Source organism: Poeciliopsis prolifica, unplaced genomic scaffold (assembly GCF_027474105.1).
Source record: "Poeciliopsis prolifica strain line A6 unplaced genomic scaffold, Auburn_PproV2 SCAFFOLD006, whole genome shotgun sequence".
NCBI classification, from domain to species: Eukaryota; Metazoa; Chordata; class Actinopteri; order Cyprinodontiformes; family Poeciliidae; genus Poeciliopsis; species Poeciliopsis prolifica.
Genome location: NW_026562381.1, coordinates 6,246,032 through 6,268,455, shown reverse-complemented (window position 1 = coordinate 6,268,455; position 22,424 = coordinate 6,246,032). Strand labels below are relative to the sequence as shown.

At 36.4% G+C, this 22,424-nt stretch overlaps 1 protein-coding gene across 3 annotated transcripts; it reads right to left on the bottom strand.

Moving 5' to 3' along the window:
* Positions 1-1,673: 1,673 nt before the first annotated feature.
* LOC129360490 (nucleophosmin-like) lies at positions 1,674-22,370 on the bottom strand. Of its 3 annotated transcripts, none has more exons than XM_055030765.1 (11): positions 22,310-22,370; positions 21,949-22,031; positions 19,526-19,645; positions 19,271-19,364; positions 18,858-18,949; positions 18,576-18,652; positions 18,409-18,472; positions 13,385-13,483; positions 6,243-6,332; positions 6,079-6,153; positions 1,674-3,457 (listed from the first exon to the last, which is right to left on the bottom strand). In XM_055030765.1, the coding sequence occupies exons 1-11, from the start codon at positions 22,356-22,358 to the stop codon at positions 3,404-3,406; spliced, it is 897 nt and encodes a 298-aa protein (XP_054886740.1). In that variant the 5' UTR covers positions 22,359-22,370; the 3' UTR covers positions 1,674-3,403. The 3 variants fall into 3 exon arrangements, with proteins under 3 accessions (XP_054886740.1, XP_054886741.1, XP_054886742.1); XM_055030766.1 differs by having other exon boundaries at positions 1,674-3,181; XM_055030767.1 differs by lacking the exon at positions 13,385-13,483.
* Positions 22,371-22,424: the final 54 nt, after the last annotated feature.

The following is a 22,424-nucleotide window of genomic DNA, read 5'->3' as shown; positions in this document are numbered from 1 at the left end:
AGGCCAGTATTTCCCTAATGGGCCGGTCTTATGCTGGGCTGCTGTGAGCTGGGCACTGATACCTGCATTCTCACATGTACGACACACCTGCTTTGAGATCCGGTCTAGAAGAAAATTTAGCCAATGAATACATTTTAAGGCAAATAATGTGAGTCTGAACACTTTCTGGTAAATATCTGTCTATTACATGCAGGAACATTGGTACAACCAGCATTCCCACTATTCTTTGATAATGTGTATGTGCGTTCAAGTTCTGGTGTGTGCCAATACCTCCAGGCTGCTTCAGTCAAACCCTGGACTGGAATTCAAATCAGCCACAGCAGGGGGATTTCCACGTGCCTCACAGTCGTCCTGCCTGGAATATAAAGTCGTGCGTCATGCCATGGATGCATCCGCTCGCTCCGTTGTGGCCAGGGGGCAAAAAAAAAAAAAAAGCTTTCAGCTGAGAGTGAAGTAATTGTTGACTCAGAGTTCAGGTAATATATAAATTTAACTCATAACAGGTTCTGGTTAACACCTGGACTTTAGTGCCTTCTACTGGTGACAAGGATGGAAAGTGAAAAAATATGGTCTTGCAGAAAAAGATAACTTCACTTCATGAATGTTTTAAATCACTAAATTTCAGGTTTTAATGACTTAACATCATCAAAACCATAAAAAAAGGACTTTGGCTCTATTTTGAGATTTTCATCATCTTGCTAATGACATTTTGAAAGCCTTTTGTTGGAATTGAAGGAAGTCAGGGGACATTTTTATTTAAATTAAAATGTCTATTTTTCCCTTCTTTTCTCACAGGGACAGTACATATTAACTGCAAGGTCAATAACTCAGGAAAACAACCTTATCCATTTTCGAGTAACAAGCTAACCTGATATTTTTCGAGAACAAAATGACCTTTGTCGCTTGTAGCTTTGATAACCGTCGTTCACTGAATCCGTCCTGAAAGGTGCCGAAGCCTCCAAATGTATTGAACACATTTAATTTCTGTCTTGGGCATTTTTAAGTATTATTTAACTGTTCTAATGTTTGAGCCACAATGAAAGCAGCTCTTTCATTGTGAGCTGTTTTCAGCTCACAATGAAAGCATATTTCTGTCAATATTGCTAGAGATAGCCAGACAGCTTTTTTTCACTCTGTCTCTGAACAGATGGTGCAAGTCACCCTAAAAGAATGAGAAAACTACATATCGAGTACATGCTCATACTCAGCAATAAATTAAATATGCAAAGTAGAAGATAAATTATCCTAGCTCTGCAAAATATCTGTTTCCTAATGTTTTGAGATATTTAAAGTGTCTAGAAAAGGTTTTAAAACAAATTTTCCCCGAGTTTAATGAAAGTTTAATACCTGCTTAAGGGTTGTCAATTTTCAAAAGTCGCTTTGACAAATCAGTCTCACTGAAATGCATAGTCTAATTTATTGGATACTACGGAGTTTTGAACTAAATACTGACTGTCACATTTATTTTCTAAGAGAACTATGTTAAAAATAATAAATATGTGCCAGATGAAAAAGGATGAAATGACCAAATACAGATATATATTCCAAAATATTTTTCTTCAATCATTTCATAACTTGCTGCGAAAAATCAAAACACATAAAACATAGCTCTGTTTAAACAAAAAAGCAGCAAATTGTACTTTTTGGTCAAATTTATAACAGTAACACTCAAGTATTGAGAAAAACCTCTGTGTTTATTTGAACATATTCCAGCATCACTCAAAAATAATCATAATCATAAAAATCAAAACGTGACAGATTAGAGGTGAAAAGGACAGCCAAAAAAAAAAAAAGAAGAGCTTACACTAAACACTTTCAAATGAAACTGCAACATAACTTGAAATAAAGAACACTATCAAGATTTATGAATCTTTTTGGAAAGCTTTGGGGAAAATAGGAGAACAAAACTGTTCAGCTGCCAAATATGCAAATAAAAGTAAGAGATTTATGTACAGAAAAGATTTGATGAGCTTAATTAAAAACAGTAATACGAGTTTTCCAACTAAGCACAAGGAAACATCTGATCCTGGCTTTGGGTAAGTTATCAAAGTCATGTAAATGACACTGACCAGTTGAAAACATCACTAACTACAAAATATTCAACTGAAACCAAAACCTTTCACAGACATTTGAATTATACAAGATCACAGAATTATTATTACACTGGCATATTTGACAGGAGAATATTCTGGATTTATACTGCCTCAATATATCTTCATAAAATTATCTAAAAAATTTTGCTTATTCTGATATCCATTAAACACTGGCTGAACTTCTGGTTACTGCCTTGGGTAGCATATTTTTTATTTTTTTTGCAATAAATGATAATCAACCAAAACAATTGTTTTGACATGTATTCAGGATTAATATTAAAGTACAAAAAATTATGAAGGATAAACAAAGAAATGTCAAATTGACTTCTGCTGAAAACATCTTGAAACAAGCTTCTCAACTGTTTATTAGATATGAGCTGCACACATTACTGCAGATCTACAGATTTTATAAGTTCTGGCATTACTCATTTTTCACATTACAGTTTTTGATCGTTTTGAGTATGGATCAAATGATAATCCTTTGGGTTAGTAGAGAGATCATTTAAAAAGCAGTGGACTTTGCTTTAGCTAGATGGATACATTTAAAAAGTAAAACTACTACAATATGTTTGTAAGATCTAAAAACATATTCCTCGATAAAATCAAATAAGCATGATAAAAAACAAAAGACATGAGCTGTCAGTGAACAATTGATAGAAAATGTCTTTAGCATGAATGAAAACTACTCATTCACAAAAATAAGACTCAGAGATGTCGCTCTGGCTGCAAATGAAGCATTTAAAAGGCACAATGTGCAATTTTTCCATTTGTATCATTTACTAAGGAAGGACACATGGTGTCAGAGATCCAAACCAAGCTGTTCTGGACCTGCTGATTGCTCTAGCACTGTATGCTGCACTAATTTACTGCGTATTTGACGTAGTGAGTCCTGAAATGAATGAAATTAATTAGTTGTTGCCTTTATGTTCTCTAAACATCATCTTTGAAATTAGATTATGCTTTACATAATTCATCCCCGGGGCAGGTGGGATTTGTTGCCTGTTAAATGTTAGAAACGTACGTTTTTCATGATGAGATGCTCAACCAAATCCACTTTGCATCTCGATAGGAGCTCTGGATCAGCTTACCTATCAAAAGATTTCAGCAAAATGTCAACCAACAAATGAATGCATGAACAAACATGGTATGTGCTTTGCAACCCAAAAAAAAGAACATAATTGTTTATCTTTGCAGCAACCTTAACTAAATATCTGCAATCCTCATGACTGTAGTCTTTATCTGTGTTAAGCAGGAAACATTGCAGACTGTGCCTTTAGAAAAGCCTAGAAATTCTTCCTGATAAAAGCTCGTTACTTCTTCTCAGTCTTCAGTGTTTGCAGAAAACTCCAGAGATCCTTGACCACCTGAGGAAGGTGATGTGGGAAGCAAAGAAAAGAATTAGAAAGCATTCAAATGAAGTGCTAAACAGCACGAGGCACATGACCCACTTTGACTGCAACATGATTTTTGTGCGTCCTGCCTGTGGGAACGCCGTGCTTGGATGGGGCTGCAGGGGAACGACGAGGGGTTGGGTGGGGGCAGCACTACATACCAGAGTATATGACTAGGTGCTCCAGGTCTGACAGATCTCAGCCTTGGCTGATGAAACCAAAGCACTTCCACAGATGTTTCCACACACTGGGAACAACAAGCTCTCCCAGACCCAACTCCACCCCCACTTTCTGCCTCGTCCACCCAGCTCTCTGCCGCTCAAAGAGCGTCCACCTGCTCCCAGAACTAGACTTTTCCCTTTTTAACACAGCAACTCAGAACAAACGAGCGTTTACGCAGTCTGTTTGGAGTGACTGGTATCTAAGACAGAGGTTCCCCGACCCACCCAACACAACCAAAGAGCCAGTCTAAAGATCAAAAGTTTCAGAGACTCAACATTCGTGTCCAAATGAACTTTTATTGTGCTTTTTATTGAAAATGAAGGGGAAAAAAACAGGAAAAACTCTATAAAAACCAAACCAGATGATGTGGTTTAACAATGCATTCCTTACACAAATGCAGTCTCTTAACAAACAAAATCTTATTTTTTTAAAATCAAACATCAAATTCTTAACTTGTTTAAGAGGTTTGGATTAACATCTAACAACCTGCTACATCCTGAGTGTAAGGAGGATTTTTGTTGCTGCTTCAGAAATAATTTTGTGATTTTAACATACCAACTTGTTTGGACTGTTGCATGTAGAATGAGTAATTGTGGTTTGAAGGGATATGTTACTACTGAGCACCATGTATCTGTCAGCACCTTGTAAAAATAAAAACGGGAGCTTTCACCAGGTCCTCACAAACATCACACATCTCATTCCTGGACAATAAGCTCCAGGTGGTCAAACAATTTTATTGTGAAAGGAGAAATACTACTGAATAGAGATTTTTTTCAGAATAGTCACACAAATGCATGAGCCTGAACAAGGTTGGTGATCTAATATTTTCAGACCCTTGTGAAAAGCTTCAGAGTCTGATCTTGGTAGAACAACCTCTGATAGGAAGTGTTTTGGAGTTCCCATCTACCAGGTTTTCCATGTAGTGACATTTTTCTATTCTGCAAAATAACTCCAGCTCAGTCAGAATGGATGGAGAGCAAATCTTGCCACAAATTCTCAATTGGATTTAGCTCTGGACTTTGACTGGGTCATTCTTCTTCCCTTCAGGAATACCACAATGAATAGTCCATCTCATAATAGTCCTTCCCTCTGCATCTTCTACCCTCACACCAGCGAACTTCATCTTCTTTCTGTCTTAAGTCTCCTTGATGGTTCTCTCACTTTCCTGTCCTGTGTCTCCGACCCCAGCGTCCTGGTACCTATTATATAATCTGAACATATCCAAACTACTGCTGCAGGTAAGGATTATTTCAGTAACCAAGTTTTGTATTGATTATTCTGATTATTCTGTGATAGTATTTAAAAAATAGCACATTCTGCACATTTTTCTTTTGACCACTTGAGCTTCTTTTATGCAATATTAGAAATCCAAAAGGAAAATGCAAATACTCAAAAAATCCTGTGATTAATTGGTTAAACTAAAAAATAATCAACATATCTATTCTAGTCTGTATTGATGTTAAGCCTGTTGATGTCAGAAGTATTTTTTTCTTAGCTATGAATGATCAAGTGCTTACTAGAAGAATACAACTGTTTCGCATTTTAGGCAATAAAATATAAATTTTCTTATTTAAGAAACGATTTGAATTGTTTATTTGTATTTTTTATGTGTTTCTAATGTATAAAATGGTTAAATGAAAAATCTGCAGAATGAGTTGCACTGTGCATCTCATGTTGGACTGCCACACAATACCCACAAAACAATAAATTGACATTTGTGGTTATAATGCATCAAAATATGAAAAGGTTTGTGGGGTGAAGACGACTTTGCAAGGCAACTTAAATGATGTTGCAGTGTAGCTTTACAGTCTGTCACTGAGTGTGTTGAGAGATTAATTCAAGTTAATGTACTGGGAATTGTTTTGTTCATCTGAAATGTCACTTTAATAAAGATAAAAGTTTCGTATTTGTTCAAAGGCTTTGAATGGTACCTTACACACACCACCAGTCCCTTCATTGGGGCTGCAGAAGTCTAACCGCAGTAAATCACTGCAGTTAGACTCTTGACAGGTGTACTCCCTTCTGTCTCATGAGAGCTCACACAAACATGAAGCTATGCCCAGAAGAACTCACTGAATTAGAGAGACTTTGATGTTGTTGAACGATGTGAGGATTGATAACTTATTTCTGGGGATCTAATAAGGTTAAAAAGCTTTTGAGAGTAAAACAAGTTTTGTCTAATGTGCTCATTCCAGAGATACACAACAGTTTTTGTTTTTAATCAGACAGAAAAATGTATCAACAGTAATGCTTCAGAAAATGAATATTAACTGTTGGTCTGATGTCAGAAACAAAAATACTAATTCTAATTAAAATGAGTCTCAAACTCTGGGCAATAAGGGAGCTCAAATCTACTTATATCCTTTACTTACTTTCTTGTCAGTGACTTTGTAGGACGTCCTCACAAAATTCTCAAACTTCTGCTCCGTCTTCGGGAGTGGTTTTCCCTAAAGAAGAATTTAGTTAAGTCATCACTTAAAAAGTCAAAAAGAGTGATAATTTCCAAAAAAAAAAAAAAATGGAAACACGGCCTTACCTCCTTGGCTGCTGATGATAACTTGTTCTTGATGTCAGGCAGAGTAAATGTCTTAGGCGGCCCTGCTTGTGATTTGTGTTTTCCAGGAGTCTGGAAAAAAACAAACAAGAAAAAAACATTGCAGTTAGATAACAAACTGGCTAAGTTTTTCCTGGATCAGCTGTTCAAATTCAAATGTTGTTTTTATGTAAACAAACAGCCTCTTCTTTGATGCACTTAGTTGCAATCTTACTAAAACTGAGATAAAGTTGTGTGTGTAATACTCTTTAGTTTCAGCTTTACTAACCAGGGAGAACATAAAGAAGTGATATTAACATATAAAGTGAATAAAGTGGCAAGACAAAGGGAGAGAAAGTTGATGCCAAATCTTTCAAAATTGAGACAGCAACTAGCTAAAGTGTGCCTGCGCATTTTTCTGCCACAATGAGCCACATAATGTCATAAGGTTAAAAACAAAACTCCAATATTTAACATGCATATTATGTTAATTACATAGTTAATGAAAATACACCTTATTTATATGTAATAATTTCTCTGTTTGGATGGCAACAGTAGTGCCCTGGTCTGTGCACAAGCTAAATAAGCGCGACTGATACAGACTGCAGCGTTTTCACCATTATCTAGACTTCCAAGTAAGGGCTGCATACCATATTATCATACAATCAGTTTGCTCATAAAGCTGCATTTGCTGGTTATTTGTAATGGTCTTGAATACAAATATTTTTCAGCTAAATTTAAATGTGACCTTTCTTGAACAGGGTAGGATAGGTCTATGAGATGTACACAACATGTTCATTACATTGTTTTGCAACAAATAATTCTGACGTTACAAGATTTCGAGCTACTTTCAGTTTGAGTTGTTTTAAGTCCTCTTGTCACTTTAACTGCTGCTGGCCTCGCCCTCCCAACTCAATGTTTGTACTCGCCCAGGAAAATGGCTGAAAATCTTTGAAAAGCAGGCCAAAGGTCTGCTAGGTAATGGCTCAGTGCTGTGACTTAACAATCAGAAGGTTTTGGAAATGGCTCATTTTCCAGACACCGCAAAACATCCATCCATCCATCCATCCATCCATCCATCCATCCATCCATTTTCTTAGACCACGTATTGAATAAAAATTTGATTAATGAAAACATAAAAAAATCTTCAACACTTAAGTGCTCCAGGAAATTCATTTAAAATTTATAGTTGACAACTCATTTTAATTAGCTGTGTGGATATGTATGGAATAATGTAGGTGTCTAAGCTAATCGTTTAACATTTAGTTAATCAGAACAATATCAACGTTGCTTTTTGCTGCGTCTGACATGTTTTCAACAATCACTTTTTCTGACCAATAAGATAGTTTGTCCAAGAGCCTCCTTGCGACCTGATTAGTCTGGGTCTGTTTTTATAGGCTTGGCGTGGGTTTGCAGCTGGGAAACGATAAAAGCATTAAAAAGGACAACACATTCTGGCCTAACTACATGCTCTTTTTTTATAATTTTACATCAGGTAACAATTAAGTTTGTATTAGGTTGCAAGCAGGAGGCTCACTTTGTTGAAGGAAAATGTAACTTAGATAAAACTAAAATATGGATTTACAGCTCATGTCAAGTCACTTATTCCTGTTCAACTGACTAAAAGCCCAGCAGCTATTCTTTATCTTTTCAGCGACATTAAAAGTGCCTCTTCCAAACTTGATGACTCCCCTGTGTTTGGGAGGATGAGAGCAGACATGAGCCGAGCACTTTAAGGCCTGTGGGTGTGTGAAGTTCTGGACAGCCAAAGGCCCAGAGGTCCACAATTAGGAAGTGTCTCACTGTGACACACACACCATATGGTGGGACTGTACACTAAACAAGCCACGGAGCTTGCCCGTGCATGCAAAACTAGCGAGGAATCCAACGAAATTGCAGGGTTTCGTTGATTCTAAGAGTTAAAAAGGCAACGGATGCAGCGTTCTCAATGGCCCCTTATTCAGCTCTGCCAACTAAAAAAAAAAAAAAAAAAACATCCATGTTGTGAAATTAGAAGATAAATCCCTTGATTCCTACTACATTGTGGTTTTGGCAGCTTGTGAGTGAAGAACAGCTCAGACTTCAAGGACAAAGATTCTATGTTCATAAAAATGTATCCAGTTTATAACAACAGCTCTTTTAGTGTTTCACGCAGAATTCCAGTTCCTATCCAGAAAATGACTATAGTTGAAACCATAACCACTGGATTAAAAGACACATGCATGTTTTTATTCACACCATCTGAAGTTAAATTTGACAAAACCTTTATGCTTCAGGTCAGTTAGAATTATCAAAATTATTTATATTTTCTAAATCACACAATAATGACAGAAAGAATATGTTTATTTGATAAAGTCTTCAAGATCAGAAGTAAAGATTTTCTCAGTATTTTTTCAGCATTGCCTTTTGTATAACTAGAGTCAAACATTTTGGTTTTCCTTCCACAAGCTGGAGTTCTGATTCATTTCTCCTGACAGTCAGGTTTGTCGGTCACCTCGCTTGCAAATGACCTTTCAGACATATGTGTAAAGTCCTGACATCAAGTCCTGATGTCCAGGACTTGACATCAGGACTTTGTCACTGGTCAAAGCAGGTCCAAAAATGAAAACCTTTGTCCCAAAGTACTTTTGCAATCTGACTTTTTAATGTTTCTTGTGAAGTAATAAATTCTTATTTATAGTATTTTGGCATTTTTTTGAGTTTGTAATCATGTCAAACATAAAAGCAGTGTGTTTGCAGTGTTGCTTTAAAATACATCCACAGATGCTCCTCCAACAACTCACATGTGGTAGTTACCTATCAGAAGTTGCCAAAGCCATGACATCATCATCTGGGCTTTCTCTCATTGTTTAGAAACAATAATCATTCTGTATGTAAACTTCAGATTTTGAAGACATTAATATTTAAATGTGGATTTAGCAAAAAGAAATATTTTTGCTAATTCCAACTCACTTAAACTGAGAGAAGTCTGGTCTGATTTAACTTCAGACAGCGAGAAAGAAGGTGGATGTGTTTTTACTTGATGTATGTAAACTTCTGGATTGAGGACATTATCACTCTTTTATTAGTCATAACCTAATAAAAGTGGCATTCTAACCTCCTAATACAATGCCACTTCAAAGAATCAAGTAAACAACATATTTATGTTTCTAGAAAGATCTGGAGGGGACGTGGTGCTTTTCATGTCTTAATAACAAACACCTGATGCCTAATTGACAGGGCATGTCCTTTCATTTTATTCTAATTGTTTTAAAAAAAACTAGTTCTTGAGGCAAAATCTTAGGGCTGGGATTTAAAATAAAACACAGGTGCAATAATAAAAAAAAAAAAAAAAAAAAAAAAAACAGTCTCCCTCTAGTTAAAAAAATGCAACAATCTGTCCCTTAAAAAATCTGCCTTTTTTACAACAGAGATCAAAGGTGTAAAATGAGCAAACCTTTGACACAAACGCACCACACTTCACTAAAAACGTCACTAAAAAAAAGCACGCACACATATGTTGCTGGCTCCAGGCCAAACAAATGCACCACATATTTATTATTTACGGGCAGCTCTCTACTTCCAAAGGACAGCTGTGGACCTGAAACAGCTGATAAACAGTCGGTCGGCAAAGCTTTTTCATCTGGGCCAGACGCTGATTACAGATGGCACAAAACATGGAACTTAATCACAAGCATGCCATCAGTTGATGCAATCGCTCATCTTCAATCCATTGCAAGCACATGATTGTGACACATTTGCTCATCAAGTTTGTCCAGATATGGTTAATTGTCTTTTTTTTTGTGGAAGCGTAATCCTTTGAGACTCATATTTGAGAAAATATTTAGGACACAAAACTTTCTATGAATCACATATAGAGGGATATTTATGTTTACCTGGTGTAAAGTCAACAGACTTTACATCTTCCACAGACTAAAACTATTAATAACATGTCAGTTCTTTAAAGATTACAACAAATTTCTCAGATAACTGTCAAAGATTCTCAGTCGTTTTTGGTCAAAAGGTCATATGATATTTGAGGATCTAGATTAATTTTAATGGACTGAGAGCATTCATCTGTTAGACTTAAATCCAACTGAGAATCTATGGCAAGGCTTTAAATATAACTTTTACAGACACTCTACATCCAACCTGACTGAGTTTGAGCCATTTTGCAAAGAATAAGAAGCAACATTTTTTTCTAGGCATGAAAGATGGTATGGATCCAAACTCAGGCTTAGTATTGTTTAAGGAGGACTGAATTCACAGGAATGCATGTGTCCTCTATTTACTAACCAGGTAACTTCTGAAATAAATCCTGGATTTTATTTAGAGGTATCAGAGTAAATGAAGGGGGCTGCAGGCGTTTTATTTCTTGAACAACTTCACAAGTAAGAACTGCTGTGTCACATACATTGCCAACAAATGACAATAAAGATTTCAAGGGGCGTGCATACGCTTGCAAGGCACCGTGTTAGTAAATGTCTGGGTTCACCATTCAGACCTAGGAGAAACACATCCTTAAAGAAATAAATAATGCACCTGCTACAAGTGCATGTCAATCATTCGCTGAAACAATGACTCACTCCCTTCTGGGATACGGCTAAGTGAAGTGATTAACAGTTTTATGAGCGTGACGTGTGCTTCAAGGCATCAACTTCTCCAAACCCACAAAACACCAGCTGGGAGATTAGCGTGCCTCAAATCAGCACAAGTCGAGTTAGCTGGTTCTCATGCCGAGCCGGTTACACAGAAAAGGTGCCGCTATGTGCTGAGCTGCGAGAGGTGAGAACTGCGGTGCTGGCAGCAGATCTGACAAGCAAATCTAATGACCAGTCACCTGCGCTTAGAAAGGAGGTGCGGGGGGGACAGACACCCACGCCTGCTTCCTCACTCCTCAGGGGCATCTGGAAGCGCAAGCTGCACCAGACATCAAACACTGGTAATGAGAGCAATTGGGAGAAGGTGTGTCCAGGAAGTGAGGGGTGTGAAGAGGTTGTGGAGCGAGAACACTTGTGAAATAGTCGAGAGGGGATAGGAGCTCTAAAAGCACAAAGGGCCAGAAAAAGTAAGCGCTGGGAAAGTTTGAGCAAGCTGGGTCACAAATCGGCTAAACACCATGAGCAAGGCAAAGATCAAGGTGTGCAGACTTGGCTGGACTCACCCTAAAACTGCGCTCAGGAGCTTAGCAACAGTGTGGATAAGCATTTATCATGGCACAAAGCCTTCTGCCACAAACACATCACAGCCTTCTCATGTGCTACAAATGTGCATGTGAGTAAAGGATGCTGCATATTTCATCACAGACACAGCTATGTGTTATGATGTGTTATGTGCTGGCATCGCCATGCCAACACATAAAGCCTTATCTAAACAGTTTCTGTCCAAGACCTTCTTTTCCTCCACAGAAACATGATTTGTGAAATGTTTAAACAAGCAGGAAAAGCTTCCTAATTTGTTTTCTCTGCTGTGCACGTGATCTGCTGAGGGGTGAAGAGCATCAAAGGTAGCTGCAACCCAACACAGCGGGGTCAAGCCAAGAGGTCGCAGGTTTAAATCCTGCCCCGGGAAACTTGTGTAGAGGTCATGTGTGTTTGCTCAAACAGAGACAGAGTTCAAGCTCTTTGTTTTAGGAGGAGGCATTCTATCCAAGAAATTAACTATCAGGTTGGACTAATTGCAATGCGCATTTATCACATTCCTCTGCTTTCAAATGGAATGTTTTGCCAAGTTTTTTATTCTCTCCCTCCACATTTTTTAAATTGTGAATGTGAGTCATTTTCAACCAGATGCAAACATAAAAAAACAAGAAGGTATTTTATTTATGTATTTTAACCACAAATGATTTTGTGGTCCTAAAGTGCATTTAAAGTGCACAAAATGAAAGCTGCAAAGGTACAACACTGGCAACTTCAAACCAAGCAAAAGGAGCAACATGATACACAAGAGAATTTCTTTTCTGACATTTTAGATGAGGCTCATTTATTTATTCAACAATTAGTAGAACAACGGATTAGAATACCATCAAAGCTCTGTATTGTTCTGTAAAGATGAACCAAGAAATCAGCTGGAGATAGAAATGGACAAAAAACTAAAAAACAAACATCTTTGATCTGCTAACGAACACACCATACATAGGTACTGATGGGTTTTCCTAATCACAACACACTTTGGCATGGAAGTTGGCAGAGACAATACAACTTATTTTTACGTGTTTCGATAAAAGCTAGAAAAAGAACAAATGGAAGAGAAACCTTTTTATGGAGTAATGTCAGCTCCTCATTCAGGCTGCAACTTAAGCTAAACAGGTAGCAGGTGCAGTGACGGCTGAAAGTATAACCTCCAAATCACAGCTCTATCTCTTTTTTTATTATCTGCTAGATTAGGAAAAGTTGGTAGTCTTTAGAAAATCTCGCAACTAGTCTGGTTATACCAGACTCTGCAGGAAATACAGAGATTGCTCTTGGTAATGCTACCCTTGCTAATTATGCTAGGCTATAAGTTGCAATGTTATAGACAGTTTTAAATGTCTCTTGTGTAATTATATATTTTTTTTGTTTTGAGTAAAGGTTAAATCCTACTTCAATTGTTTCATTTCCCAAATCTAGATTAAATTAGAATAATATTCCAAAATTCTCAGAGCAGAGTGGCAGGTCTGTTGACAGATGTTAATGTCTCAATTACAGAAATTTGCAAATCCCTAATAAGTATCATCTTATTTGTTCTTCTTCCAAGCAGAGCTAATCTTTTCTGTGTCTCTAAAATCAAATGATATTGCAGTTTGATATTACAAGGTGTGTCCAGGACGTGTGACACGACCTGGACACACCAAACTGCAATCAAACTGCAATAGCGTTTGCAGTTTGGGTGTGGGGTGGTAGCGTGGGCAACAGCCGCGGAAATCGAACCCGCAACGAACCCGACGATATTTGCCGCATGTCTTCCCCCCTCTCCTGTGAGCCTACTTTCATATAAGGGACACTAGAGCCCACAAAACCCCTGGAGGGGAAAAAAACCATAAAAAAGTAATACTTTTTTTTTTTTAATTAAATAAATAAGATTTTTTAAAAATCAAACGCTATTTTGATTACATGTAACAAAATTTGGGAAATATAATTACTGTAATAACTTAACATCCAAAACTCAACAAAAGAGACGATTGATACCTTAATCTGGGGTTTCGCTGCTGGTCCAGAGGATTTTTCTGCAGGTCCATTTTGTTTCACAGGTGTCTTGTTGGGCTTTTTAGGAATCAACTCTGGGCTCTAGAAAAACAAACGGCTCAAGTAACATATCTTGAGGACACTGAACCACTGAGTACGTGAATGTACATATATGGCTATGTATAAAAACACAAATATGAATCTCTCTGCATTGATTCCAAAGAATCTTATAATAAACAGGTAAAACAATTTAAAAAGAGTCAAACATAAAGGTTTGATGCATCTAAAAATCTTCTCAGTCGTGTCCTTTAATCAGACTAAAACCCCAGCATCTTTTGTCATTCCTTACTTGAAAGATTATAGTAATGTCAGCTCAACAGATTCAAACATTCCACAAACTAAGCTTTCAGACAGTTCAGTTAGTAAGTACAGAAAACCTGCAGAAGCAGATTAAAACAGAACAGAAAACGCTAAACATGCTTGGCATTTTCTCTGTGATCAGCTACTTAGTAACCCAATAACCCATCATTGTTCTCTGCTATACAGCCCTTCCAGTCAGGTTTACACTGCTGTGTAATTACCTTGTAATAGCTGAGGCAAGTACCTACATTTCCTAAGCACCGGCCGCTGTCTGGCAATTACATGTATTCACCTCAGAGCAGCCTAGGAGTGTAATTCCCTGCAGTGACTGAACTGCTACAAGGCAATTACATAAATAATTTAAAGGCAACACCTCACGCTCGGAGTAGCAGAAGGTACAACTTGTTTGTCTTATGTTTTTACGTCTATGTACAAATATTTACTGTAAATGTGAGGCTGAATCTTGTACAGTAGCTGATAGATTATCTGCACACACCAAGCAGCACAAAGAGCCACTAAAAGATTATGGTCTCTAGGGAAGAGCTGAGTTTAGGCTGCAAACAGCACCTTGAAAAGGTATTCATACGCCTTGGATTGTTAGACATTTTGTCAAATTACAACCAGAAATCTCAAGTTTTATTGGTATTTAATGTGAACCAGACAGAGTAGCACATAATTTGCAAATGGAGGAAAAAGAAAATCTATCAAGGAAGCAGGGAAGAGTCCCAGGTATTTTCTGGGCTGCTGCAGCAACATTTAAACAATTAATAATTAATTGAGTACTCCACAAACCTTTCCTTTTGGAAAAGTAACAACAGAAAATCCAAATTCAAGAAACCACGTAGAAGAAATATGAGCATAAGACTTGCAACGAACACGGAAGTTCACCATCCAGCAAAACAAGAACCCTTGTTTTGTTGCTATGGAGTGGTGTAGATCAAAGCGAATTTACGTGCTAGAATGGCCCAGTCAAAGTCCAGACCTAAATCTAAATCTAGCTACTAATCTAAGGGAACACTTGAAAACTAAGATACACAGATGGTCTTTATTCTGTCCGATGAAGCTTAAACTACTTTGAGAAGAATAATAGGAGAGAGAAGGAGGGATCTGTTTATGTGGGTGTAAAGTTGGCTATAAGTAGAAACATAACCAAAGAGCAACAGCAAAAAGCTCCAAACAAAGTGTTCACTCTGCATTGCCAAATCATTTCAAATTAGCTAAAAACCATAGCATCTTTTTCCTTGGAAACAAAGGGAATCTTTAGAAACTTAGAATTTTCTGTAAATTGATTATTTGTCATCAATACAACTTCAGGCTGTTTGATGAACATGTATAAGACTATAAGTCGCTCTGGAGTGTAAGTCACATAGGTCAATAAATTGCGACTTATATTATGGAAAATATGGTAATAAGTATCTGAAGTACCAATGCGTATTTACCTCTTATTTTTACTTTTTGTTAAATACAAAACAGCAGCCCTGGTTATTTCCAAGGATGGAATAAACACCCAAAATGTCAAATTATCCTGAAGTCAGCTATGTGTCTACTTAAGTAACATTGACTCTACAGCTGAGCTAAAATCATCCGTCACCACACAAAGCGCTTTTATACCTTCCTTTGATAATAAGCAAATTGAACCAAACCTCATTTCATCAATTCACACTAAACCAAAACATTTGATCAAAGATTATTTGGATTAAAGTCATCTGAGCAGGATGCAATTTCTTTTGAACAATGTTATTTGGTGTAATTTCTGAAACCCCATTTTGGATGTCTTGTACAGTACTGAAGTTTGACAACAAAAAGAAAACATTTATTCTGAAACAGCTGAATTTCCAGTCAAAAGAATAATTGCTCCCAGTCATGCTTCTTGGGGCTTTGTACTTTGTACTCATTAATAAAGAAAGGCATGGCAGAGCTATAGAGCTAAGGATTAGAGTCATGCTGGGAAGAGAGGGGGCGAGTGGAGGGATGCATGAGGACTTGGATGAGAAGACAACAGAATAAATCAACAGGTGACAGAAATGCTCAGCTGTCATCTGACCCGGAGGGAAGGATCGGCGCTCATGTCGCAGGTATGTGCATCTGCCCTGCTTTGATCTTTTGCCTGGCACAGTTTGCACTTGGATAGCGTGCTTTGAAAAAAAAAATTACAAACAGACACCGACGTAAAAAATGAGGCAGATACACACACAAGCACACATACACTTGCAAGCGATTGTGGTAACACGCAAAACAAGCGTTCAAAGGCAAAAGCCAGGTGCAAAGCTGAAATGGCATGAGAAACGATAAAAAGGAGCAATCATATTAACAGTGGGATGACAGAGGGACAAAGATATGCAGTGCTCAGAGAAAAAGGTCAAGGATGTTTCCCATAACTGAGCAGTGTGTGTGTAAAAGCAAACAGTTTGTGCTTTTCAGCTTATGCAAACTACAAGTGTATTCTTGAAATGCATTCATGCGTCTGTGCATAAACACACTTTTAAATGTGCGGCTCTATAGTTTGGACCTTGAAGAAAGACTGAGTGTGTGTATGTGTATGTCTTTGTGTGTGCAGCACAGTGTTGTTGGTGAGAATCCGTGCAGATTACAGAGGAGAAATCTGATCATTACACCACACAAACCCTGTATTTTACTCTCTGAAAACAGGTGGGTACGTGAGCGCACAGGATGAAAAAGTTCCACGTTTTGTCTCATGCAAAGAGCTGGACGGTCAGTGGGTGCAGGAGGGGGTGGAGCTTGCTGAAATGAAATGCTGTTGCGTATAGTTTCTAGAAGTTTGAATGATGTGGAAGAAAAGGGAGGGGAGTGACAGCAGCTTCAGAAAAAAAAACTTTAATAAAGTAACCTCGATAAGCGGTTGGTTATTCTGACACCTAGTGGACAACACCGGTATTAGAAATGCTACTACAAAAATACAGACTGAAGAATTGATGTTCCATGAGTGTCCAGACCGCATGGCAGCATTCCCACCATATTGTGAATGGCAGATGCAAACAATTGCCAAAAGCTCCATCAGGGATTCTTGTTTTAAGGTCAAGTTGTGAGGCTCTTCTGTTTTAAATTAGTTAGTAAATAAATTAAACAATAAAAGAAGGACCTTGTCAAATTTGTCCATCTAGTCTACAGGTCTTAATGTAGTTTCATATAGGACTTTTAGCATATCAGATCTAGAACCTTCATATGAATAATAATAATGCTAAGATACTAAACTACACACAGCTTGAGAAAAATAGTTTACACATTAACCCAATAAATAAGCATATCAGTGATTAGATGCTATGTTCTCATTCCTCTTTCACCCCTTATTTCTTAAAGGCAGGGTCAAATCTGTAATATTTCTCCTTCATCTCTATTATAAAAACAATATCTTATTTAAAGAATAATAACAACAATAAAAATATTTTTCTTATTAGAGTCAACAACTAAAAAGTGAATTAAAAAGGATTTCACATTCATCTCTTAGGGATTCATGTCTTACAAAACAAAACACATAATAATAATTTTCACTTAATCCTAAACTGAATTAAGATGTTTGACTTTTTTTTTTTTTTTCAGGCAAATTATGTAAGAGACAAGCCAAGGGTTAAATGGGATTTGGTTGTTGCATCTTATTTTGATTTGCAGATATAGTTCACTAATAATAATTGTATTTAAAAATGTCTCATGAAAATTAGCTGAATTTCATTCATGGCGCTTGTTCTATTTGGACAACAGAGCTCTAAATTATCGTTTCTATGGAGCAGCAGAATCTGTGCTTCTGTAAAGGTGATGATTTAAAAAGCATCACATGCAGACTAACAAATGAGTTACAACTCAAAATAAGATCAGAGAAAGTATATAGAGAGCAAAACATAAATGGATATTATTTGTTTGACATGAATAAATCTGACTGACTAGAATACAAAAGGTTTTTCCAGGTAGTGGAGCTAATATGGTGTCTACAAATGTATTAGACAGAAATAAAGCCTGTGTTAAGCTCAGAGTTGAGAGTATTTTAAAGGCTTGAGAAAAAATATTTGTTTTCTGAAATCTGTATTCAGAAGATTGACTTATTTCATGTACTATGGATAGAAACTTAACTTTGTAAGTACTTTAGTGCAGTTTTGTAGTGACATTCTTATTCAACTGCAATTTGTTTTATCCAACATCAATGAGCATAAATAACATTAGAAAGTCTGATTTCTTTTAATATAACAAGCCCATAAAAATCCTGTTTCACAACAAAGTGACAAGTCTTTCTATCCTAAGAATACTGTACCAACTGTAAAGCAAAGTGTTGGTAGCATCATGCTGTGGTCCTGTTTTAGATGTTAGTGATACTGGTAAATTGTGCAATTGCAAATTCTATAAATTCATTTTAAATGAACAGAGAACAAAATAAAAGTTCTTCTAGGAGGACAATGACCCAAATTAAACACATAAACAACCAACTAATAAATTAATTTAACTTGTTGTTTCTTTTATAGCTAAACATTTTCACATTAAAACCACTTTGAATTGCCTTGTTGCTGAAAATGTGCTATATTGATAAAATTATCTTCCCTTTCCTTACATTTCACAATAACATTATGCCTTTATTTATTTCATACTCTACTACATTTCTTGTTGAATTATTAAGCTGAAGTTGCGTCCCTGTGAATAAACAGAAAATGGGCCAGACTTACTTTTTGAAGTGCTTTTGCCACATTCTTTTGTGGCTTCACATCCTCTTCATCACTCTCATCATCACTAGAAAAATGCAAAGCGTCTAAAATTACCTGAAAACTTAATCTGGCAAGCAGAAAAAAATGAAACGACAAATACGTAAAATTAGACTGAAGAAAAATCCTACTCATCTTCATCTTCATCACTGTCCTCTTCATCGTCATCATCATCATCCTCGTCATCAGAATCTATTTTAAATTTTTTCTGCAACAAATGAAATATTCTTTAGCTTTTGCTGAAAATATTTGATGCGAATAATAAATCTACTTTGAATTGATCTGATCCAGTTTTAGATCACATTTCTCATCTCGTGCCAACTTTCAGTTTTTCATTTGAAAGCTTTATAGAAATCAAAATACTTTTAATGCTTTGTGGTGGATTAACAGCAAAAAAAAATAAACATGATCACCTGCGGAGTCTTCTTCAGTAAGGGCTGGTTTGCAGGCCGTTTCACTGGAGATGTGTTGTTCTCCTCCTCCTCATCCTCTGAGCCTTTTACACCTATGAAACAAATACTCTGCAGTTGGGTTGGTGCAACACAGTTAACAAAACTCTACTTACACAATCTCATTTTCATGACTAACTTAAGTCCCAAAATTCAGAAAATATTTCTCTATTCCTACTTTAGAATATGGATTTTTTTTTTTTTTTTTTTTTTTACAAAGAGTGATTTCTGTAACTAACTGATGTGATGGCTGATATATTACGTGGACTTGAAACTGATTTATGATTCTATAGAACATAAAGTTCTGTGATTCAACTACTAGTCTTACTTTGAAGGATTTTCTGGGACATTATCAGAGTTTGTGTGATAATACTTACTGACAAAATGTTGTCCACTAATGTGAACTGGACCAGAACCAGAGACAAGACGAAAGGTAACAGGGGGAGTGATCTCAAACCCTCCTAAATTCATCTGGACAAACAAAAGTCACCATTAGCAGTATTTACATGTTCTAACACTGACTTAATTTTACTTATGTTATTTTGGTTTAAAAAAAATTAACCAAAACAGAATAAAACAGTTATATTTCAGCTCTTTGACTATTCCTTCAGTCAAAATTGTTGAGTACTCACAGACGGCAGGACAGATGGTTTCAGGACAGCTATCGGTACTTTAGAGGTTTTTGCATCATATGCGATCCCTTCGACTTCCACCACGTGGAATTTGTCCTCCGCTTCAGCCCCCAGACACACCTGGAACAGCAGCAACGTGGTCAGTGGATTTATTATCTTCTTTGAAGATAAAGGTCCAAAAATCTAGTTTTCTGTTTAGGTTGATGTTTCCTCTTCTAAGTGGTCTAAAGGTTTTCTAAGTAAGCGATGTTTTTATGAGTCATTAAATATTTGATTTCCTCCTAACTTTGTACCTTGGCTTATTTACCCAGTAATACAGTTTGTACTTTTCATTGTGGTTTCTTTTCAATACAAAATTGCAGAATGTCAATTAAAAATCCTAAAGACACAAATTATTTTAGGTTTAATGGATTTGTTGTTAAGCAGATGATTAAAGAAAATGAGATCTGGATCTCAATCAGCTGGTTAAATAAAGGCAATTAAAAGAAATGCAGCTGGTAACCAATTTTTTAGGTCTACTATGCTCAACAGATGCTCTCTAAAAATAAAATAACTAAAAGTAACCTTAACCCTTAGCTCCCTTTACAGATTTTTGACAGGAATGAGTTTTTGAGGCTGGCTTGGGATCTCCATAATGTTGATATGTCTACTTTGAGTTAGTGTCTTTCTGGGACACCCATTTACAACTGATCCTCAGTGTCTTTCATCTGAAGGAATAAAACGATTTTAAGATGTATGACGCCATCTATTGAACCTTCAGTGAAGTAAATTTAGTAGGAAAAACAGCCCCAAAGCAAAATGTTTCCATGTCCATTTTTGACAATGTTGATGATGCAAAAGTGTTCAGTTTTGGTCGAATTTGACCTCAACATCTTCTCTAAACCATTTATAAGCTCTCTAGCAAACTTAAAGGCATCACTCTAAACCTCTTTGAATATTTTGTTTATATTTCATGAGTAAAAATACAATTTTTACACTAGCTAAAACAGTTGTTTCACTGGTCTTTTAAAAATCTGTGACAAGGAAACAGAAGTAGCTGAAATCTCGCTGCAGATCGCCACCAGGGGGCAGCATAACGAGAGGAGGAAAGCACCTCTGTTCATGTGGCATTTTAGAGGCTTTTTACTAAAAGGTATCCCATGAGGAGGAGTACAGCAAAACTCCTGGAGGATGTTTTTCAGGGAGAAAACGAGATCACTTAGAAACATGAGACAGTGTAGGAGTTATGAAACCTGAATGTTTGATGTGACTGAGCAGATAAATGAGCAACGATCCAGATTGCTATGTGTCGTCATCTGTAGTAATTGTGGTTATTATTCAAGATGACATGAGCATTTTGAGTTTTTTTCTGAAAACCTAAATTTCTGTTTTATTTTCGTATCTTGAAAGTTCAAATCACATATTTTAACACAGTTTGTTTCATTAGAAAAGCAGTAATATTTACAGCATGCTCCAAAACTTTCAGATTAACAGAAAAAATCTTTTTTTTAAAACATCACAATCTGTCCAATCATTACACTGCTCCAGGAACACAGATTTGTCATCCAGTCACATCATTTTCAGCAATAACTCTTCAAATGTTTCATAGGGATGGACATAAATTATGCTAAAATATCAGTTCTTAAATGCAATGCAATTATCTTATTTTTATTATATTTGTAATAAACATAATAAAAATTAAATAGACGTGTTACCATCAGTAGTTCTATCAATGCTGTTTTTCCCACAGTCCCACCAAAAATGCTCTTTATTTGCTATTTTGGGTCACAATTTTGAGAAGCTATATTTTTTCTGTGAACCAAACATAACAAAAAGTATAGTTAGTATCAACTTCATAAATTTATGTTAGCAACTTAGGCTGGGATTAATGTTTAACTTTTGGTCCAACAAAACCATGTTTGATTAACCAGAAAGTCTGCACACAAAAAATATTTAGAAGTCAAATATTCTGTTAACATCTTTGGATTTATGTTTACAAAAAATATAATGATTTGATACATTCAGATTCCATAAAAGATGGGGCATAATTTATGGCTGAAAACAAAGGTAATTTATCAGAGATCTGTTGAGTGTTTGAAAGAAATATTTATATTTTTGAGGCATTGTTACATTTTTTTCCCCCATAATTTCCCATAGGCAATTTAAGGGAAACCAACTGTCCCCTGAATTTTAGCTTTTAAACGCTGTTGATGTCTAATTTGTAATCTACATTCAACGTTTATTTGTATCAATCAAAATCAAACAGGCGGTTCAATTAATCCATAAAATGAAAGTCCTGTAGTAGACTCTTTCAGTACTAGTCAATATAAATATGTCAATATATTTATTCATAATCTCGTTGTATTTCACAGTTTAAGCAAATATATTCTTCATGAGGCTATCTCAAATATCAGGGATTATAAAACAATAACAAAATGTCTTACTGCTTTGAGTGACAGCTGTTGTTCTGTATCTTCGTCATCCAGGTCAACTTTAAACTCCCGTTTATCCGACCTCAGAGTGCAACCTGAGGGGGTAAATACATATTATTGTCATTAAATTACAGTTGCATTTAATACGCACGCACAATACAAAAAGCTGCATCAGCTGTGGGGGTGTTTCTATTCTACAAGCCCTGCAGAGCTAGCTAACAAAGAGCTGATTGGCGGGAGAAGGGGCAACAGAATAGCAACTTATCACGGTAACTTTACGCTTGAATGAGCGTTTAAGTCATTCAAGCGTAAGAGATAATGTTACACTAATCCTGACTATCAATTTAATATTTATCAGAAGGAACAAGCTCACCAAACAAATACATTTGAGGTCTGCTAAAATCTGACATGTCGTCCTCCATCTTTGTAGTGGGTGGAGAGAATGAGATCCAGAGTAACGTACACCTCAGCGAGCCAATAGGAAAGCA